The sequence below is a fragment of the Danio aesculapii genome, chromosome 17 (assembly GCF_903798145.1).
Source record: "Danio aesculapii chromosome 17, fDanAes4.1, whole genome shotgun sequence".
NCBI classification, from domain to species: Eukaryota; Metazoa; Chordata; class Actinopteri; order Cypriniformes; family Danionidae; genus Danio; species Danio aesculapii.
In genome coordinates, this window is record NC_079451.1 from 30,762,057 (window position 1) to 30,779,849 (window position 17,793).

The 17,793-nt window shown below is 35.6% G+C and overlaps 2 protein-coding genes across 4 annotated transcripts in view; both read left to right on the forward strand.

The window, feature by feature from the left end:
- Positions 1-5,512, forward strand: part of LOC130244911 (deleted in malignant brain tumors 1 protein-like) — a 6,561-nt gene extending 1,049 nt beyond the window's left edge. The window contains exons 4-18 of the mRNA XM_056477487.1: positions 151-531; positions 607-663; positions 1,180-1,206; positions 1,370-1,514; positions 1,649-1,833; positions 2,339-2,719; positions 2,795-2,851; positions 2,992-3,018; positions 3,129-3,161; positions 3,307-3,466; positions 3,561-3,772; positions 3,896-4,071; positions 4,250-4,641; positions 4,794-5,056; positions 5,136-5,512. Of these exons, the coding sequence (XP_056333462.1) occupies positions 151-531; positions 607-663; positions 1,180-1,206; positions 1,370-1,514; positions 1,649-1,833; positions 2,339-2,719; positions 2,795-2,851; positions 2,992-3,018; positions 3,129-3,161; positions 3,307-3,466; positions 3,561-3,772; positions 3,896-4,071; positions 4,250-4,641; positions 4,794-5,056; positions 5,136-5,158 (2,519 nt within the window). The 3' untranslated portion in view covers positions 5,159-5,512. The remainder of the gene's footprint in view (positions 1-150; positions 532-606; positions 664-1,179; positions 1,207-1,369; positions 1,515-1,648; positions 1,834-2,338; positions 2,720-2,794; positions 2,852-2,991; positions 3,019-3,128; positions 3,162-3,306; positions 3,467-3,560; positions 3,773-3,895; positions 4,072-4,249; positions 4,642-4,793; positions 5,057-5,135) is intronic.
- Positions 5,513-8,768: 3,256 nt separating this feature from the next.
- Positions 8,769-17,793, forward strand: LOC130244516 (deleted in malignant brain tumors 1 protein-like). 3 transcript variants are annotated; one of them, XM_056476983.1, is made up of 17 exons: positions 8,769-8,827; positions 8,920-9,064; positions 10,028-10,212; positions 11,066-11,164; positions 11,308-11,346; positions 11,461-11,559; positions 11,697-11,744; positions 13,392-13,490; positions 13,624-13,671; positions 13,812-13,928; positions 14,081-14,122; positions 14,211-14,376; positions 15,626-15,837; positions 16,029-16,204; positions 16,341-16,732; positions 16,859-17,103; positions 17,629-17,793. In XM_056476983.1, exons 1-17 carry the CDS (start codon positions 8,773-8,775, stop codon positions 17,634-17,636), a joined length of 2,175 nt encoding a protein of 724 aa, XP_056332958.1. In that variant the 5' UTR covers positions 8,769-8,772; the 3' UTR covers positions 17,637-17,793. The 3 variants fall into 3 exon arrangements, with proteins under 3 accessions (XP_056332958.1, XP_056332959.1, XP_056332961.1); XM_056476984.1 differs by having other exon boundaries at positions 13,833-13,928; XM_056476986.1 differs by lacking the exons at positions 13,392-13,490; positions 13,624-13,671 and having other exon boundaries at positions 13,833-13,928.

Genomic DNA, 17,793 nt, shown 5'->3' on the forward strand with positions numbered 1-17,793 from the left:
TTTTAATCTTTATTCATATTAATTTAGGGGAGACCTAGGCCTTTAACAATACTAAAGATACAAGCTGCTTATATTGCACCTGATTGTGAAGATAAAGTACTTGCAATACTATTTTTTCTTTTTCAATGAAAATATCAATGATTTAAACAGATCCTCCCTCAGACGACCCCTGCTACCGCTACACAGTACTAGATGATCCTTGGAGAGCCACCACTTATAATGGATCGTCCTTAAACTGTGACACGGCTGTGAAATGGTTTGGCTGGTATCGTCTCTTCTTCAATGGCCGGAGTGTCCAGATGCCAGACAGATGTGTTGATAAGTACAGATGTGGCACTCATGCCCCCCTGTGGTTAAACGGTCAACACCCAAAAGTCGGCGATGGAGTGGTGACCCGAGATGTCTGTGGTCACTGGTCGAATAACTGCTGTTATTTCAGATCTGCTCCTATTAGAGTGAAAGCCTGTCCTGGAGATTATTATGTCTATGAGTTTGCTGAGCCACCTGTCTGTAAGCTTGCATACTGTGCAGGTAAATATGGCTCCCTTCATACAGATACAAATATATCTCTTCATTCAAAACCAGTTATTAAAATGTTTCTTTCAGATGTTGAAAAGCTCAACACCAGCTATACAACTGTTACACCAGAGACCCTCTCATCAGGTAATGAAACATTCTGCACCATGTGTTCATCACATCATAGATATTTCTGATAGTTCATAAAGCGTACTCTGAGATCTTAGATAAAATGACTTTAGCGTTAAAATATATTGCATTAACTGTTCTGATATGCCTTATTGCAGCAAATACCGTTGGGTCATGGACAACAAGTAAACAATATTTAACGTTATACAGTGTTGATAACGGCTGTTTTATGCAAAACTTTTACACTGGTGAAATATCACTTTATATCATGTATTTTTTTTCTTGTTTTGACCACAGTACAACAGTACATATTTCTGATTTAGAGTAAATGAAATTTTATCATTTGAACCAAAGTTAAATTATACTTTGAAAACATAAAATATAAAAATTAGCTGCAACATATTACAGCTTTTTAAATTGGTTCAAAGTGTAATTATTTCAGCGTAGATAAAATGACTTTACACATCTACACATCTACTGGCCAGAAGAAAAAAGCATTACGTTAAATTGCTGTTCTGATATGCCTTATTGCAGCAAATACCACTGGGTCATGGACAACAGGTAAACAACAGTTAACATTTTATATTGTTAAAAATTCATTATTATAACAAATATTTTATATCACATTTCTGTCCACTAATAAGCTATTTTATAGTTGTAACTAATTATTATTATTATTATTCTTTTAATTTGTATTTTGTCTTGTTTTCATGATAATGTGAAGAACCATGCGGTGGCAAAATGACAGATAGGAAGGGTGAATTGTTTAGCCCACAGTACCCTAATAACTACCCTAATAATGCACGGTGCACATGGACCATTCACAGCACAGCAAACACAACTGTGTCCCTGACCTTCAACAATGTTAGGTATGGCACTATTTCATCATACTTATTTATCCCAAGATCATTTCCACAATCAAAAGACATTATTAAGTAAAAAAAAAAAAAAAATAGACGGAATGAATTTGAATGTGTTTTTCTCTCTCCTCTCCATTTGCTAGTTTGGAATCATGTTGCGATTACATCAGAGTGCATGATGGTCCTTCTACCCTCTACCCTTCACTGGAGGAAATACGGAACTACAGGAATCAGTCTATTAAATCCACAGGCAACACTCTGACTGTGCTTTTCTACAGTGACAGCAGTGTAACAAGCAGAGGATTTCATGCAAACTGGACCTTCGTAGGTATGTGATTAACAAAATGAATACAACTTGATCTGTACTATTACTATGCTATCACAGCAATTCTCTAATTAATTATGTTTGGAAAACACTTTAGTAAAAGAGATACTCCACTTGTGTCTAATGAATAATAATATGATGCCAAAACACAGTGGTATACAATATTTAAATGGAGGGTTTAACAAAAAAAAAAAAACAACAACAACAAAAACATTTATTAAGTGGTTCCAAATCTTTACATGTATTTTTTTTGTTTATGTTGAACACAAAAGAAGATGATTTAAAGTATGGTGAAAACCAGTAGTCAATGGATAGCAAAGTGGAAATAATACCAGTTGATTACCAGTTCCCAACATTCTTTTTAATCTTTATTCATATTAATTTAGGGGAGACCTAGGCCTTTAACAATACTAAAGATACAAGCTGCTTATATTGCACCTGATTGTGAAGATAAAGTACTTGGAATACTATTTTTTCTCTTTCAATGAAAATATCAATGATTAAACAGATCCTCCCTCAGACGACCCCTGCTACCGCTACACAGTACTAGATGATCCTTGGAGAGCCACCACTTATAATGGATTGTCCTTAAACTGTGACACGGCTGTGAAATGGTTTGGCTGGTATCGTCTCTTCATTTATGGCCAGAGTGTCCAGATGCCAGACAGATGTGTTGATAAGTACAGATGTGGCACTCATGCCCCCCTGTGGTTAAACGGTCAACACCCAAAAGTCGGCGATGGAGTGGTGACCCGAAATGTCTGTGGTCACTGGTCGAATAACTCCTGTCATTTCAGATCTGCTCCCATTAGAGTGAAAGCCTGTCCTGGAGATTATTATGTCTATGAGTTTGTTGAGCCACCTGCCTGTAATCTTGCATACTGTGCAGGTAAATATGGCTCCCTTCATACAGATACAAATATGTCTCTTTATTCAAAACCAGTTATCAAAACGTTTCTTTCAGATGTTGAAAAGCTCAACACCAGCTATACAACTGTTACACCAGAGACCCTCTCATCAGGTAATGAAACATTCTGCACCATGTGTTCATCACATCATATATATTTCTGATAGTTCATAAAGCGTACTCTGAGATCTTAGATAAAATGACTTTAGCGTTAAAATACATTGCATTAACTGTTTTGATATGCCTTTTTGCAGCAAATACCATTGGGTCATGGACAACAAGTAAACAACATTTAACATTATACAGTGTTGATAATGGCTGTATTTATGCAAAACTTTTACACTGGTGAAATATCACTTTATATCATGTATTTTTTTCTTTGTTTTCAAAGGTAGCTGGCTGTATTCTACTCGAAGGTTTTTAGGTACTGCAATTATACTGACTTCAACCTTCCTTGGAGAATATTTTTAACTGGCAATGGAGAAAATGCATTATTGTGTGAATTGGGGTCTTTTATCCCCTTATGCTTTGATACTAATTAATTCCTGCATGTATTTTTGGGGCATTAGGATATCCAGTTTCTCATCCTCAGTGTGGAGGACATCTGTTTGGCTCTGGGATGTTTTCCAGTCCAAACTACCCAAACTATTACCATGACAACGCCTACTGTGTGTGGTATCTTTCTGCTCAGCAAGGACAGAGGATCTTCTTGACATTTACTGATGTGCAGTAGGTGTAATCAGTTTAATAAAATATAACTTTAACTGCTCAAGAGATGTTATCATGTGCAGTACCACTAAAGATCCATTTCTGCTTCTTTCAGACTCAAACGCTGCTGTGACTGTGACTACATTACCATTCACGACGGCTCTTCCACTGGTTATCCACAACTGGGAAAGGTCTGCTTCAATGAGACCACACATCAGGCATTTCACTCTTCTTCACGATACTTGACTGTTGTCTTCAGAAGTGATTACACTAGTGTCAGCCATGGTTTCCAGGCCCTTTTCACCAGCTCTCTAACTGCAAATGAAGGTAAAAATCTAAAATAAATCTTAAATGTTAAACAACTATAATTATTATGAGACATTCAACACTTTGTCTGTCTGTAATGCTTTAAATGTTGTAAATATATGGATGAAATTATTTGTATTGCAGGCAGTGTGGATTGTACCTCAGACAACATGGTTATTGTCCTACAGAGTTCTTACCTGAACTCACTTGGGCTGAGTGGAAATGACCTTTATGTGGATGACCATCTATGCAGACCTAATATTAGCAGCACTGAAGTTGTGTTCAGATTCCCCCTCGACACATGTGGAACCGCCAAAGAGGTTTGATATTTACATCCAACATGGCTCCACTGCCAAATCTGAAATCAGTAGCTTTCTGTCAAATATTTTACATATGGATTTGCTTAATCATGTTAGTTAAAGATGTATGCATCACTGTGAGCTATGTACACCTCACAACATCACCCACTCTCCGTTTCTCTTTACCCTTTCCCTTTAGACGATGAATAGCTTTTTGTCCTACACCAACAATGTACGGGCATCTCAGTCTCAGTCGGGTGAAATCACTCGTCAGTCACTGCTTTTTCTGCATGTGGGCTGCCGAATGGAGAAGGACACTATGGTGCAGATCTTCTACAAGGTCAAAGAAACTGTCAATGCCAACATAACAGGAACGGGCCGCTTCAATGCCAGCATCGCCCTCTACACCTCTAGGAACTTCACCCAGCAGATTTATGACTCTCCATATGAAGTGAATCTGAATCAGCAACTGTTTGTTCAAGTCAAGCTAACCAGATCTGATGAGAGCCTGGATCTCTTCCTGGACACTTGTGTAGCATCTCCAAATTCCAATGATTTTATAAACCGCTCCTATGACCTGCTGCGTACAGGGTAATTATTTTAAACATTTTATTATTGGCCTATGTGATATAGGAATAATTCATTAAAGTGTTTTTAATTATTTGCAATAATGGTCAAAACAGTTCAATAGGGTTAGTTTGAGTGTTGTTCAAACTGAATTTCTCTTATTTTGTATTTTGTAGATGTCCCAGAGATAGCACATATCTTTCTTACACCAACGGAGTGGATCAATATGCTCGGTTCAGTTTCCGGGCTTTCAAGTTCCTCCAGACTCATGCCTATGTGTACCTGCAGTGTAAGGTGATCATCTGCCCTGATACTGATTACAACTCTCGCTGCCGTAAAGGTTGCCAATACCGTCGTAAGAGATCCCTTGACAGCTCCTACAACACCAGTACTGTGATGCTGGGCCCGATCAAACTCAGAGGTCAGAGGCCAGTAGCAGGTATGATTTCTAATGATTTTACTTGTAAGGTCTTATGCATTAAAACTATTTCTTCCTAATGACATTTGCTGTCTTTTAGGGCAATGGTGTGAAGGAATCTGAGAAGTCGAAGGAGTGAACTAAGCATCTTCTTAATCATCTACTTAATCTAACTGTTGCATAACTGTACCTGAATGACTGTTGATTTATTTTTGTAGTGCAATAATGTATTATGAAAAGTCTTTATCACTGTTTTTCGGTCTTCATTTTTTCTTAAGTTGCATCGCTCTAGCTAGACGGCCAGACAAGAAGCTACGTTTACTGTTTTTTGCATCTTGATGTTAAAGCTATATGTTCCTTTTTTATACCACTGTGTATAAAATTGCATATTAATGATGAAGCTAAAAACTAAAGTGCTTTTACGGAATTATTACTCTTAAAGCCATTGGTTGAAGATGCTAATAAATAAGCTGTACTTTGAATACATATTTGGCCAATTGGGGAACCTCACCCTATGTGGACTTCTCTTAATTGTTTAGTTTTTTTTGTAATTCAATAAAGCATTTCTAAACAGCAGTTGTTGTCACTTGTGTATATTTACTTGTATTCCATTCACTGTGCTTATATGGATGCAAATGAAGCAAGAGAAACCAAAGTCTGAAAGTCAATGACAGACAAGACATTATTTTACTGTTTCAGAAGGCTTGGATTTCATTTTTACAGACAACATGAAAAAGCCCTCTTTAAAATAATTGCATTCTTGAAAAATATTTATCATAAACATTCTATTAATTATTATTTTTAAGAAAGCCAAAGCCTTCATTATTTATTAAGACTGGACAAAAAGTTGCTAAATAAATACAAAAGCACCAGTGGAATTATTTTTTATGAACAAACCCAATTGGTGTGACAATATAATTGCACACTATATGTTATTGAAATGTAATATTCCTAATAACTACTGATACAATAAAGCAATTCAGAATGATTATTTCCAAAGTTGGTGATCAAATTGATCAAATGGTGAGCACACTGGTTTACTGAGAGAACAGGGGGGAAGTGTGTGATGTTAAAACTTAAACAGACTACAGCTGCATTTCTGCCATGTAAAAACAAAAATTTAAGATGTCACCATATGACATTATGCTTGGAACTGTTCACATCACATACTTGATAATGCAACACTTAAATTAACCACTATCGACACCTAAACATAAGCTGCATCTCAGTTCAGGGGCTTAACCTTTAATTTACATTTTTACAAATTATACTCCTGAGTTCTAAGAGGATGTGAGCACTTTATGCTACTCAAAATTTCAAAAAACAAACAAAAAAAATCTACAGATTTTCTGAGTTTTTAAATTTATCTGTGAAAATTATGAGTAAAACCAAACAACATTCATTACAACAGTAAAATACACACAACCATACTAGTTAGAGACATTTCTGTTACAGATCATTCATTTTCCTTTAGCTTAGTCCCTGATTTATCAGGGGTTGCCACAGTGAAATGAACCAACAACTATTCTGGGATATACTTTAGGCAGCGGATGCCCTTTCAGCCCATACACGCTCTCATTCACACACATTCATATATTACGGATAATTTAGTTTATTCAATTCACCTATAGCACATGTCTTTGGACTGTGGGAGGAAACCGGAGCACCCAGAGGAAACCCACACGAAAATGTGGAAAACATTCAAACTCCACACAGAAAAGTCAACGGACCCAGCAGGGACTCGAACCAGCAACCTTCTTGCTGTGAGGCGACAGTGCTAACCACTGAGCCAGCATACTGCCCTGATTCAGATAACAGACAAAAATTTAAATGACGTGTTTGTGAAAATACACTTGTTGCAAACTATGAACAGCTGAAGTCAAAATTCTTAGCCATCCTGTGAAATTTTAATACTTTTAAAAATATTTCCCAAAGAATTATTTTTTAACAAATTTTTAAATATATTTTAATAACTAAATTCTAATAACTAATTTATTTTGTCTTTGAGTCTTTGTCACAATGAAAGTAAAATATATGTTGTTGGATATCAGTGGTTTGTTCTGTAGACAGTCAAAAACAATTATTTACTCATTGGGGCTAATAATATTGATCTAAAAACTGATTTTATTCCAGCCAAATTAAAAGAAATTATCTGTATTTTCTCCAGATGAAAAAATGCTGTGAAAAATTCATTGGTCTGTTAAACATCACATGGGAAATATTTGAAAAAGAATACAAATTTCATAGGAGGGCTAATAATTTTGATTAGCACTAGCCCAATCTGAGTCGTCCAATCTGTGGAAATTAAATGAAGCTGCAAGTTAACTTATAATTTTTACAAAAAACTTATAAACTTCCAAACTATTTACTTACCAAAGCTAAATTAAATTAGCACGATCAAGAATGCATTGCTAAAGAATGTGGCAACATTTTAAAATGCAAATAAGTATACATTATTTAAAGACATGATTACAAAAAATGTATACTCAGATCAAGAACAAACCATTGGTAGACTGGTCTGCTAGATTGATGTCCTTTTGAAAATAAATGCTCCAAAAAAAGATACAATGTAATTAGTTTTGTTATTCATTTTTATTTTTTCTTTGGAAGGTTATGGCTAATATCGGGGACAATATACACTAAGAATTCTCTATTGTTGTATTTACTAACATGAACTAATAATGAACAATACTTATACAACGTGTTAATTATAGTTCAACATTTACTAATGCAATACTAAAATCCAAATTAATGCTTGTTAACATTAGTTAATGCACTGGGAATAACTAACAACAAACAACTTTGTTTCCATAAACTAACGTTAACAAACATGAATAAATACTGTATTAAATGTATAGGTTATTGATTGTTCATGTTAGTAAAACATTAACTAACATCAACTAATACAACCTTATTGTAAAGTGTTACCCTAATATCCTTATGACAAATCAGGCCAGAAATTATGTAATAATGGAATCGACACAGGTGGGTGTTGTATTGCTTTATGGATAGTGTAATTCTGTTGACACAAAGGTTGTGGTGTGAGCCGAGACAGCAGTTCGGATGATGTGAATGACGCACATTTTTATGATGAATAAAATCATTTAAAACAAAAATGCAGTTAAATTATCCCGGACGAGCCCCCACTTTATGTTACAACCTCTCTTTAAGATGGCTTGTTTAAAAGAGACAGAAAGCAACATAAAAAAGCGTTATAAAGGTTTAAATCGATTTATTCTTATCCAACACACAATGATATTATGTGCTGATGCATACAAAATGCTCAGGCAGTTCAAAACACATACTTCTTTGCACATTTTTTAATATTCTGAACTATAATAATAAACCTGTAGATACTTTTTATATCTATTGTCACACTTACAGTAAGTTTTCTTTGGTCTCATACATTCATTTTATATTACTGTAACCCTGTAAATACACTTTTCTAATTTAATGGTTATTATTTTGACTTCAAGTCTGTGTACAATATGACTTAATTAATATGATCATTCCATAATCTCAAACTTTGTGTCAATAGTAGTATCCATAAATGAATAGAGTCAAGAGTTATAATAAAAGTTGCATAATGTTCAGCTGTGTTTTTCCACGGTTATGCTCCCCTGTAACTTATTGCCAGCATATGCTCCAGGATGTTGATATGTTATGAAGAAACCTCCCTGCTGTTTGGACTATATAAATGATGGTTGAAAATGTAAAGAAGATTTGGACTAAGAAAGATGGAAGCTCTCACTCTCCTTCTTTGTTTGCTTCTAACTACTAAGGCCTCTCTGGGTAAGAATCTATCTGTCTGTCTGTTTATCTGAACAATTTGATACATATTTTATTGTATTGTCTTGTTGCCCTCTATTTTCCATCACATTCAGAACCATGTGGAGGATCCTTGAGTAACTGGATGGGTGAATTTTCTAGCCCCAATTACCCTAATGGTTACCCTGAAAATGCACGGTGCACATGGACCATTCACAGCACAGGGGTGGCAACTGTGTCATTGACCTTCACAGATGTTTTGTAAGAAACATTTATTTAATATAATTATTAGCTCTATATTATTTTGTTTGTGTGTATCTCTGCCAAAATAATTTTATATTGAATTTTTCTTTCTGATTGAGATAATACTAAAAGTGTGTAACTTATTTTTCTCAATGAAATATATAGATTATAATAGCTTGAGATTCTGGTTCTCTTTTCCTCAATCCCAACTTTTCTGCTTAATTTATCTCTTTGATAAGTTTTAAGAATGGTTTCTAGTATGAGATTGGCTCTCTTTCTACTGGTGTCCCCCATGGTTTAGTTTAAGGCCCATTTTACATTTACGGAATTTAATTTAGTATTTTTTTTATTTTGGTATTTTTCCTCTTGAAATCATAAGGTCATTCAGGCTTTATTATTTTTTGCAAGTGATTCTCAGATATATATTGAGTCAAGCCTGAAATTATTCGTACCCCTGGGCTATGAATAATTTCAGGCTTGACTTTATATATAACAATATAATGATAAGACATATGCTTGCTTGTTTAGACAGGTGTTTTGGAGGTTTAGGCTAAACAAAAAATATAGGAGTTAGTTTATTTAAGTCAAGTTAAATTTGTCTTTTGATTCACAAGTGCAACATATGACAGTAATTACATTTTAGAAATATTTGCAGATTATGCTTAATGTCATCTTTCCGTATGAAAAAGCCTTATTTACATTTTTTCCCATTTATTGCAATGCACTTCCTGATGTGCTCTCAAACACCACATTTACTAAACAACAAAATCATAAGTCCAAAAAGTTGAGTGCCTTAGACTTATGATTTCACTGTTTATCTTTTTGAACCCTTTACCCAAAAAGCACCGACACATTAACTACTCCTGAAGTACTTTTGGATTAATTTTGGATTAATACCACATTTCATATGTTTTGAGTCCAGAATTTAGTAGCTATGATCCAGATTAGAGTTAACTGAGACACAACTTTGCTGTTTTCTAGTTTGGAATCATGCTGCGATTACATCAGAGTGTATAATGGTCCTTCTACCTTCTACCCTTTACTGGGAGAACTAGTGGATGAGAAGAGCAAAAGCTACAACTCCAGCGGCAATGATCTGACCGTGGTTTTCTTTAGTGATAGCCAAATATCCAGAAGAGGATTTCATGCAAACTGGGTTTTTTTAGGTAAGTGATTCATGAAAATGAATTGAATATCATATTCAAAACAACGGCATAATAAATGTTTCATTTCTGCATTCAGCAGCTAATTTCTGAGCGAATGATTCAGAGTCAATGAGCTGTTTTGATTTATGAATTTGAAACATAAAGCTTGATCTGTGTAGATGAGGGGTGCCCAAACTTAGTCCTGGAGGGCCGGTGTCCTGCAGATTTTAGCTCCAACTTGCCTTAAAACTTCTGCACGGATATTTCTAGAAAGCCAAATAAGAGCTTGATTAGCTAGTCTTGGTGTGTCTGATTGGGCTTGTAACTAAACTTTGCAGGACACCAGCCCTCCAGGACTGAGTTTGGACACCCCTGATGTAGATGATTCAATATTTTTATAGAAAACTTAAATTAAAAGTTAAAAATACACCGAAAATATGAAGTTTGGTTCCTGAACGAATTACTTTTATGAGTGGCTTTTTATGTGGATAAAAATATATATAGAACAATATGTGTAGCCTGATTCAAAAATGAATAAATGAAATGAACCTTCTATGATCCATATGCTATTCAAAAATAAATAAATAAATACAAAAATTTGAAACATAAAAATACAGCATAAGCTGAGCAATCTTATTTCAGAATGCATAACTTGTGTGAAGCACTTCTTTTTAGATACATCTTAGCTTGAGTATCAGAATATTTATGGCTTATCATTCTGATTAAATTCCTTTAGCTGGAATTTTTCTAATTCATTAATAATCAAAATTAGCTTATCATTTAGAAATAGAATCTGTTTTTTTTATTCTCAGAAGAATTAAATTAATAAAAAAATCACAGCAGGCTGATGAGGTATTTTCCTTATTATCCTTAGATTCTAATTCATGCAGAAACTACTGTGGATTCAGCTTTGGCACTTGTTCATGTGACGACTCCTGTCAGGATACTAGAAACTGTTGCTTTGACTACAACAGTGAGTTCCTTTTCATTAGATCAATCACAAATCTTTCTCATACTGAGTTTTTAAACATACAGTAGAGGAAAAAAGATTTACTGATCCTAGAAGTAAGTTTAAACGTATAGTGTGCAATAATTCTATGTCTTCCTTTTATACAGGCTACTGCTTGCAAACAACAACATGGCCAACCACAACAGGTTCAGTTCTATCAGATTAAAAAAACACTTCTGGGTGTTGAGGGAGTCTGATGTCCCTGTAGTCATTCATCAGACATATATTAATGACTTTACAAATAATATTTGTTCTTCTAGATATCCCCTCCTGCATGTATAACTGTGGATACAACCCCGGCAGCTGTTCATGTACCGACTTCTGTCAGCGCGATGGAAACTGTTGCCCTGACTATGACGGTAGGTTCTTTTTGATCAGACAGACACTTAAATATCAAATACTACAAACAAACCTACTGTCGTGAGAGTGTAGATCATTGCATTTCTTGTTCAGTACTTTTGTTCCTTCTTCAGTTTTATATCTTCTGTTTATGCAGCCTACTGTTCAGCAACAACAACAACAACTTTTGAACCAGATACAACAGGTACTGATACTATATACAGTATTTGTATTGAACTGACACTTTCGTTAATGGCAGAAAAGATTCCAGCTTTACTTTTCTAACATTCTACAAAGAGTACTCAGTAAAGTTACCAACAATATGTACATACTGATGTTTGCTCTATTTATAGTCACTCCTGCATGTACAACTTTGGATATGACTTTGGCAATATCAAATAGCAAAATGAAAAAAACTGACAGAAATTATTCCAGCTTTGCTCTTCTGCAATATATATAGACTAATTAGTAAAGTGGACCAATAGTGTGTACATCTGTGGTTCTCTGGTTTGAATTTGGGACCCATATTATTCTAAGGTAATGCAGGAATAACTGCATGACTAGCATGATTTTTTTTTTGGTCAGACAAAGTATTCTATACTCAGTGCAGGCTTATATGCGTATTTTTACCTGGCAAGCAAACAAGCTTAAGGATGGGAATATTCCCTGATTCACTCAGTGTATCAGTAAAAGATTAACAATATGATGCATTGTTAAAAAAAAGTGCATCGGATACAAGTTGGTGTTTAAATCACGATTCATCCTACCAAACATATTTCCATCAGTTAAAACCAATTCATGCACTATACTTTTATTAATATTTTAGATATAGATTGATTTATCCTCTCTAAAACTTGTATTAGAGCTGCAGCAAGGGTTTGTTAGTGGTGGTTGTGGTTCCTTGGAAGCTTAGAAGTGAACTACTAAATAAATAAAACATCTGGTAAGACTTTATTTTGATGTTCCCTATTCCACATTTTGTTGACTTAAAGTTTCATTGCAACTACATGTCAATTAATTCTCATTTGAGTATTAGTAGACTGTCTGCTTAATATCTACCTATACTGCTCGTTCAACAGACATTTAACTGACTGTAACTTTGCAAGTACATGTCAACTTACACCAACCAGAACCCTAACCCCAACCTACCAGTCTACTTATAATCTAATGAGAGTTTATTGGCATGTAGATGCAATGTAACTTTAATTCAACACAATGTGTTAAAGGGACCCTCAAAATAAAGCGATGCCAATAATCGTAGCCTGACAATTAAAGGAATAAAAAAGCTATCACGTTTTTTATTGTATCTTATTGCATCTAATTGCTAAATGTACTACATCATGATAGGGGTGAATTGTATCTTATTGTTTCGCTAGCTGTTTCATGTGTATCTGTAATGTATCGTATTGTTGACTGTGCATTGCAATGTGTATTGACCAGGTGCAGTTGCGAGCTGAGCTGCATGCAATGCTTTTATTGTGCACACCTAACCCCACCTCTAATCCTACCCCACACAGTGACGTCACTAGCTCCATTGAGTGCATTGTGTCTGACATTGCAAGTCTGAGATATGAAGTCTCAGCTTGCAAATTCAGGTCTGCATCCAGATACTATTGGTTGTATCAGCCTCAGTTCTGGGATGAACATCCCCGGTCACCACCACTAAAACCATTCACGTTTACGGCTACTTTTTCTCTTGCAACTGTCGCTTACCTTTAGAAATGGTCTTTAGGAAAACGCGTTTCTCACACACATGAACCACAACTCTCACAAGCAAAAACAGCCTTCACACACAACTTTCAAAATTAATATGACTTTACAAATAATATTTGTAATACTTGCTCCTCAACAGAAATCCTTTCTTGCATGTATAACTGTGGATACAACCTCGGTGGCTGCTCATGTACTGAAGTCTGTCAAAGTTATGGTAGCTGTTGCCCTGACTATGAAGGTTAGTTCTTGATCAGACAGACACTTAAATAACAAAAACTACAAACAAATCTACTGTCATGAGAGTGTAGATCATTGCATTCTTGTTCAGTACGTTTGTTCCTTCTTCAGTTTTATATCTTCTGTTTATGCAGCCTATTGTTCAGCAACAACAACAACAACTTTTGAACCAGATACAACAGGTACTGATACTATATGTTATATATATAATGTATTGAACTGACACTTTCTTTAATGGCAGAAAAGATTCCGGCTTTGCCCTTCTAACATTATACAGACTAATCTGTAAAGAGGATTAATAATATGTACATCACACGCATAGTGATGCCTCCATTCTCTATAGCTCATTCCTGCATGTACAACTGCGGATATGACTTGGGCAGCTGCTCCTGCGCAAGAGACTGTCATTACTATGACACCTGCTGTCCAGACTATGACAGTGAGTCCCTATTCATCCGTCAGATTTAATTATGAATGGTTTATTGAAGAATGATTGCATTGCTTTTTTCCTATTTGCATTGCTTCATTTTTGTGTGCTGCTTGTTCTTTAATTTTCCGTCCTCATTCAGTTGTCTTCTCTCTTTTATTCAGGCCATTGTCCATCGTACACAACATTGAGAGACTCAACGACAGGTACTGCTGTCACTAGTTTAGTGGTGTCTGTTTGATGCTGAATACACATACCATCTGCATCTTTAAAGGTTTAAAACAATCTTTTTAGAATTACATTATACAGAATCTCACCCTAAGTGTGGAGGACATCTGTATGGTGCTGGGATGTTTTCCACTCCAAACTACCCAAGCTATTATCATGACAACGCCTACTGTGTGTGGTATCTTTCTGCTCAGCAAGGACAGAGGATCTTCTTGACATTTGCTGATGTGCAGTAAGTGGTGACAGATACAGTGCTGGTGGGATTATTCTACTTATACTGTCACTTGCCAACACAGATATAGGTTAATAATTGATCACTGGGACACAATATTTGACTGGGAGAGTAACGATAATGTCTATTTTCATCAGTAACATATATTAATAATAATAATAATAATAATAATATTTATTTAACCAGGTAAGTCAGTTGAGAACCAGTTCTCATTTACAATATTGACCTGGCCAAGAAGCAACATAAAAAGCAAGTACAAAACAGCAGGGACACAATACAATAACAATTTCACAAATGCAGATAATGACATAAAAAACCAAGGAAAAACAAAAGCAAGCACAGTGATCTGGTACTATTAACTTGATTGATTTAAAAGCTGATAGTGGAATGAAAGTGTTGAGCTTTAAGGTCTGCTGCAGATGATTCCAAGCATCAGCAGCAGAAAACTGAAAAGAGTAGCAAGCAAATGAAGTGCAAACTTTGGGTGTGCAAAGGTTAATAAAACTACTAGAGTGCAGATTTCATCATGTTTTCTGAATGTTAAGAAGTGACTGTAAATATACTGGAGTTTTTCCAATAAGAGTTTTGTAAATAAACAGAAACCAATGAATTTGTTGACGTGATTGAAGAGAAGGCCAATTCAATAAAGAAAACAGTTGACAGTGATGAGTATTAAATGGCACACCAGTAACTAAAAGAATTGCTGCATGGTAAATACCATCCAGTTTTTTAAAGCTGACCTGTCAATTAAATCCCCTTAATCTAAAATTGGTAATACTGTTCATTTGACCAAATGCTGCTTTGAAGAGTGCATAACAGTAGATATATTAGTTTCTGTAAAGAAAACCAATACGGGCTTTAACCTTTTCGAGCAATTCATTTATGCGAGTTTCAAATGACAGTTTACCATCTAACCAGATATCAAGATATTTGTAGCAGTCAACATAATCTCAGTACCATCGATGAGGAAATTTTAGGAGGAAACTCAACATGTGGTAAAGTTTTTAGCACTAAATGAAGATTGGTAAAAGCATGTTTGATGTTATAGTTCATACAGTATACATATTCATACAGTACCACTAACGATGGCTGAAACCAATTCCAAATGGCATCTTCCATTTTAGTAAGGAAAAAAGCTTGACTTAGCACTTTCAGTAACAAATAAGGCGTTTTTATATATGCCTTTTCAGAATATATTATTACTCTTTTCTTGCTCAGGTAAAATTTTGTGTCATTTTGTTTCTTTCAGACTGGAGCGCTGCTGTAACTGTGACTACATCACTATTCATGACGGCTCTTCCACTGGCTATCCACAGCTGGGAAAGGTCTGCTTCAATGAGACCACACATCAGGCATTTCACTCTTCCTCAAGATACTTGACTGTTGTCTTCAGAAGTGATTACACTAGTGTCAGCCATGGGTTCAAGGCCCATTTCACCAGCTCTCTGACTGCAGATCAAGGTAGGGTCTGAAAATATCTTAAATTAGTTCTGTTGAACAACTGCAGTATATGCTATTCTTTGTTTATTGATTGGGTTGTCATTTTCTCCAAGATTAAAATATAAAGTTGATTACTAAAGCTAGAATAAAACTGAAATGTAAATTATAAATGTTTTAAAATTTCTTTAAAATAACAAATCTTTGTATTGCAGGTCGTGTGGATTGTTCCTCAGACAACATGGTCATTGTCCTTCGAAGGTCTTATCTGAACTCACTGGGATTTAGTGGAAATGACCTTTATGTGGATGACCGTCTCTGCAGACCAAACATTAGCAGCACTGAGGTTGTGTTCAGATTCCCCCTCGACACATGTGGAACCGCCAAAAAGGTTTGATCTATGTGTCTCGACAGCTTCTTATCAGCTTTTAATGCTTGAATTTGTTTTATCATTTTGATAAATGTGTGTTGTTGAGAGCCATGTTTGGCACACGCATCACCCACTCTCTGTCTCTCTTTCCCTTTAGATGATGAACGGTTTTGTGTCCTACACCAACAATGTGCGGGCATCTCCATCTCAGTCGAGTGAAATCACTCGTCAGTCAGAGTTTCTTCTGCATGTGGGCTGCCGAATGGAGCCGGACACTATAGTGCAGATCTTATACAAGGCCAAGGAAATCCCCAATGCCAACATCACAGGAACGGGCCGCTTCAATGCCAGCATCGCCTTCTACACCTCCAGAAAGTTCAACCAGCAGATTTACGACTCTCCATATGAAGTGTACCTGAATGACGATCTGTTTGTTCAAGTCAAGCTAACCAGATTCGATGCGAGCCTGGATCTCTTCCTGGACACTTGTGTAGCATCTCCAAATCCAAATGACTTTAAAGATCAGTCCTATGACCTGCTGCGTAACGGGTGAGTCTTGTTCATTCTCAAATGTTACTCCCTCAAATATGTTATCATATGTTTTAGGAGAAGCATTTGAGACAACATTTGTATTCATTTGCAGTAATGCTCAAACTCTTCTTTTGTATTTTGTAGATGTCCCAGAGACAGCACATTTCAATCCTATATTAACGGAGTGGATCAATATGCTCAGTTCAGTTTCCGGGCTTTCAAGTTCCTCCAGACTCATGCCTTTGTGCACCTGCAGTGTAAGGTGATCATCTGCCCTGATAATGATTACAACTCTCGCTGCCGTAAAGGTTGCCAATACCGGCGCAAGAGATCCCTTGACAGCTCCTACAACACCAGTACTGTGACACTGGGCCCGATCAAACTCAGAGGTCAGAGGTTTTCCTGAGTCTTGCAAATTTAAAGCAATTATTCTGCACTAATCACACATGTTGTTCTAAACCCGTATACTGTTAGTGGAGCACAAGAGGCAAATTTTGCAATATTGAGGGTAAACAATATAAAATCTCACCCTCAGGTCATCTGATACGTGGGTGACTTTTTTCTCCAGTTGAACAATAAAGATGATTTTTAAGCTGAAACTATGGTCCATGGTGATGCATTAAATGCAGACGTGGCTACCAAAACTGCTCCTTTTGCACAGTATTTATCATTACGCTAAAAAAAAAATCATAATCCTGCAATGTGTAGGCAATTATATAAATAGAAACAGTTTATAAAGTTTATAAACTGAATAAACTGTGCATGAGTAAAAAAAATAACACCTACTATTGACATTTAGACTTACCATTTATTAATACAATTTTGATAATAATAAACAATAATTGGCAGATACTTAATCCTTATCTGTTCAAATCTGAATCTGACCACCATCTTTTTATTCCTGTCCTGTGCAGCTCAGTGATGTATTTTCAGACAGCAAGAGAAGATTAAGGCAGCGGAGTGGTTTTTAATCACCATCAGCATTTTTATTTCTCATCTCTATGATTAATTAGACCACATCATCCTTCCTAATGATGTACCCTTCTTTAATTCATTAAAGCAATCCTTCTTCCAAAGCA

Bases quoted from the DNA above. Each gene is read 5' to 3' on its own strand.
- LOC130244516 (XM_056476983.1), top strand. From the start codon at position 8,773: ATGGAAGCTCTCACTCTCCTTCTTTGTTTGCTTCTAACTACTAAGGCC. The intron at 11,347-11,460 runs GTTCAGTTCTAT...TTGTTCTTCTAG, and splicing joins AACATGGCCAACCACAACAG to ATATCCCCTCCTGCATGTAT. The intron at 15,838-16,028 runs GTAGGGTCTGAA...TTTGTATTGCAG, and splicing joins CTCTCTGACTGCAGATCAAG to GTCGTGTGGATTGTTCCTCA.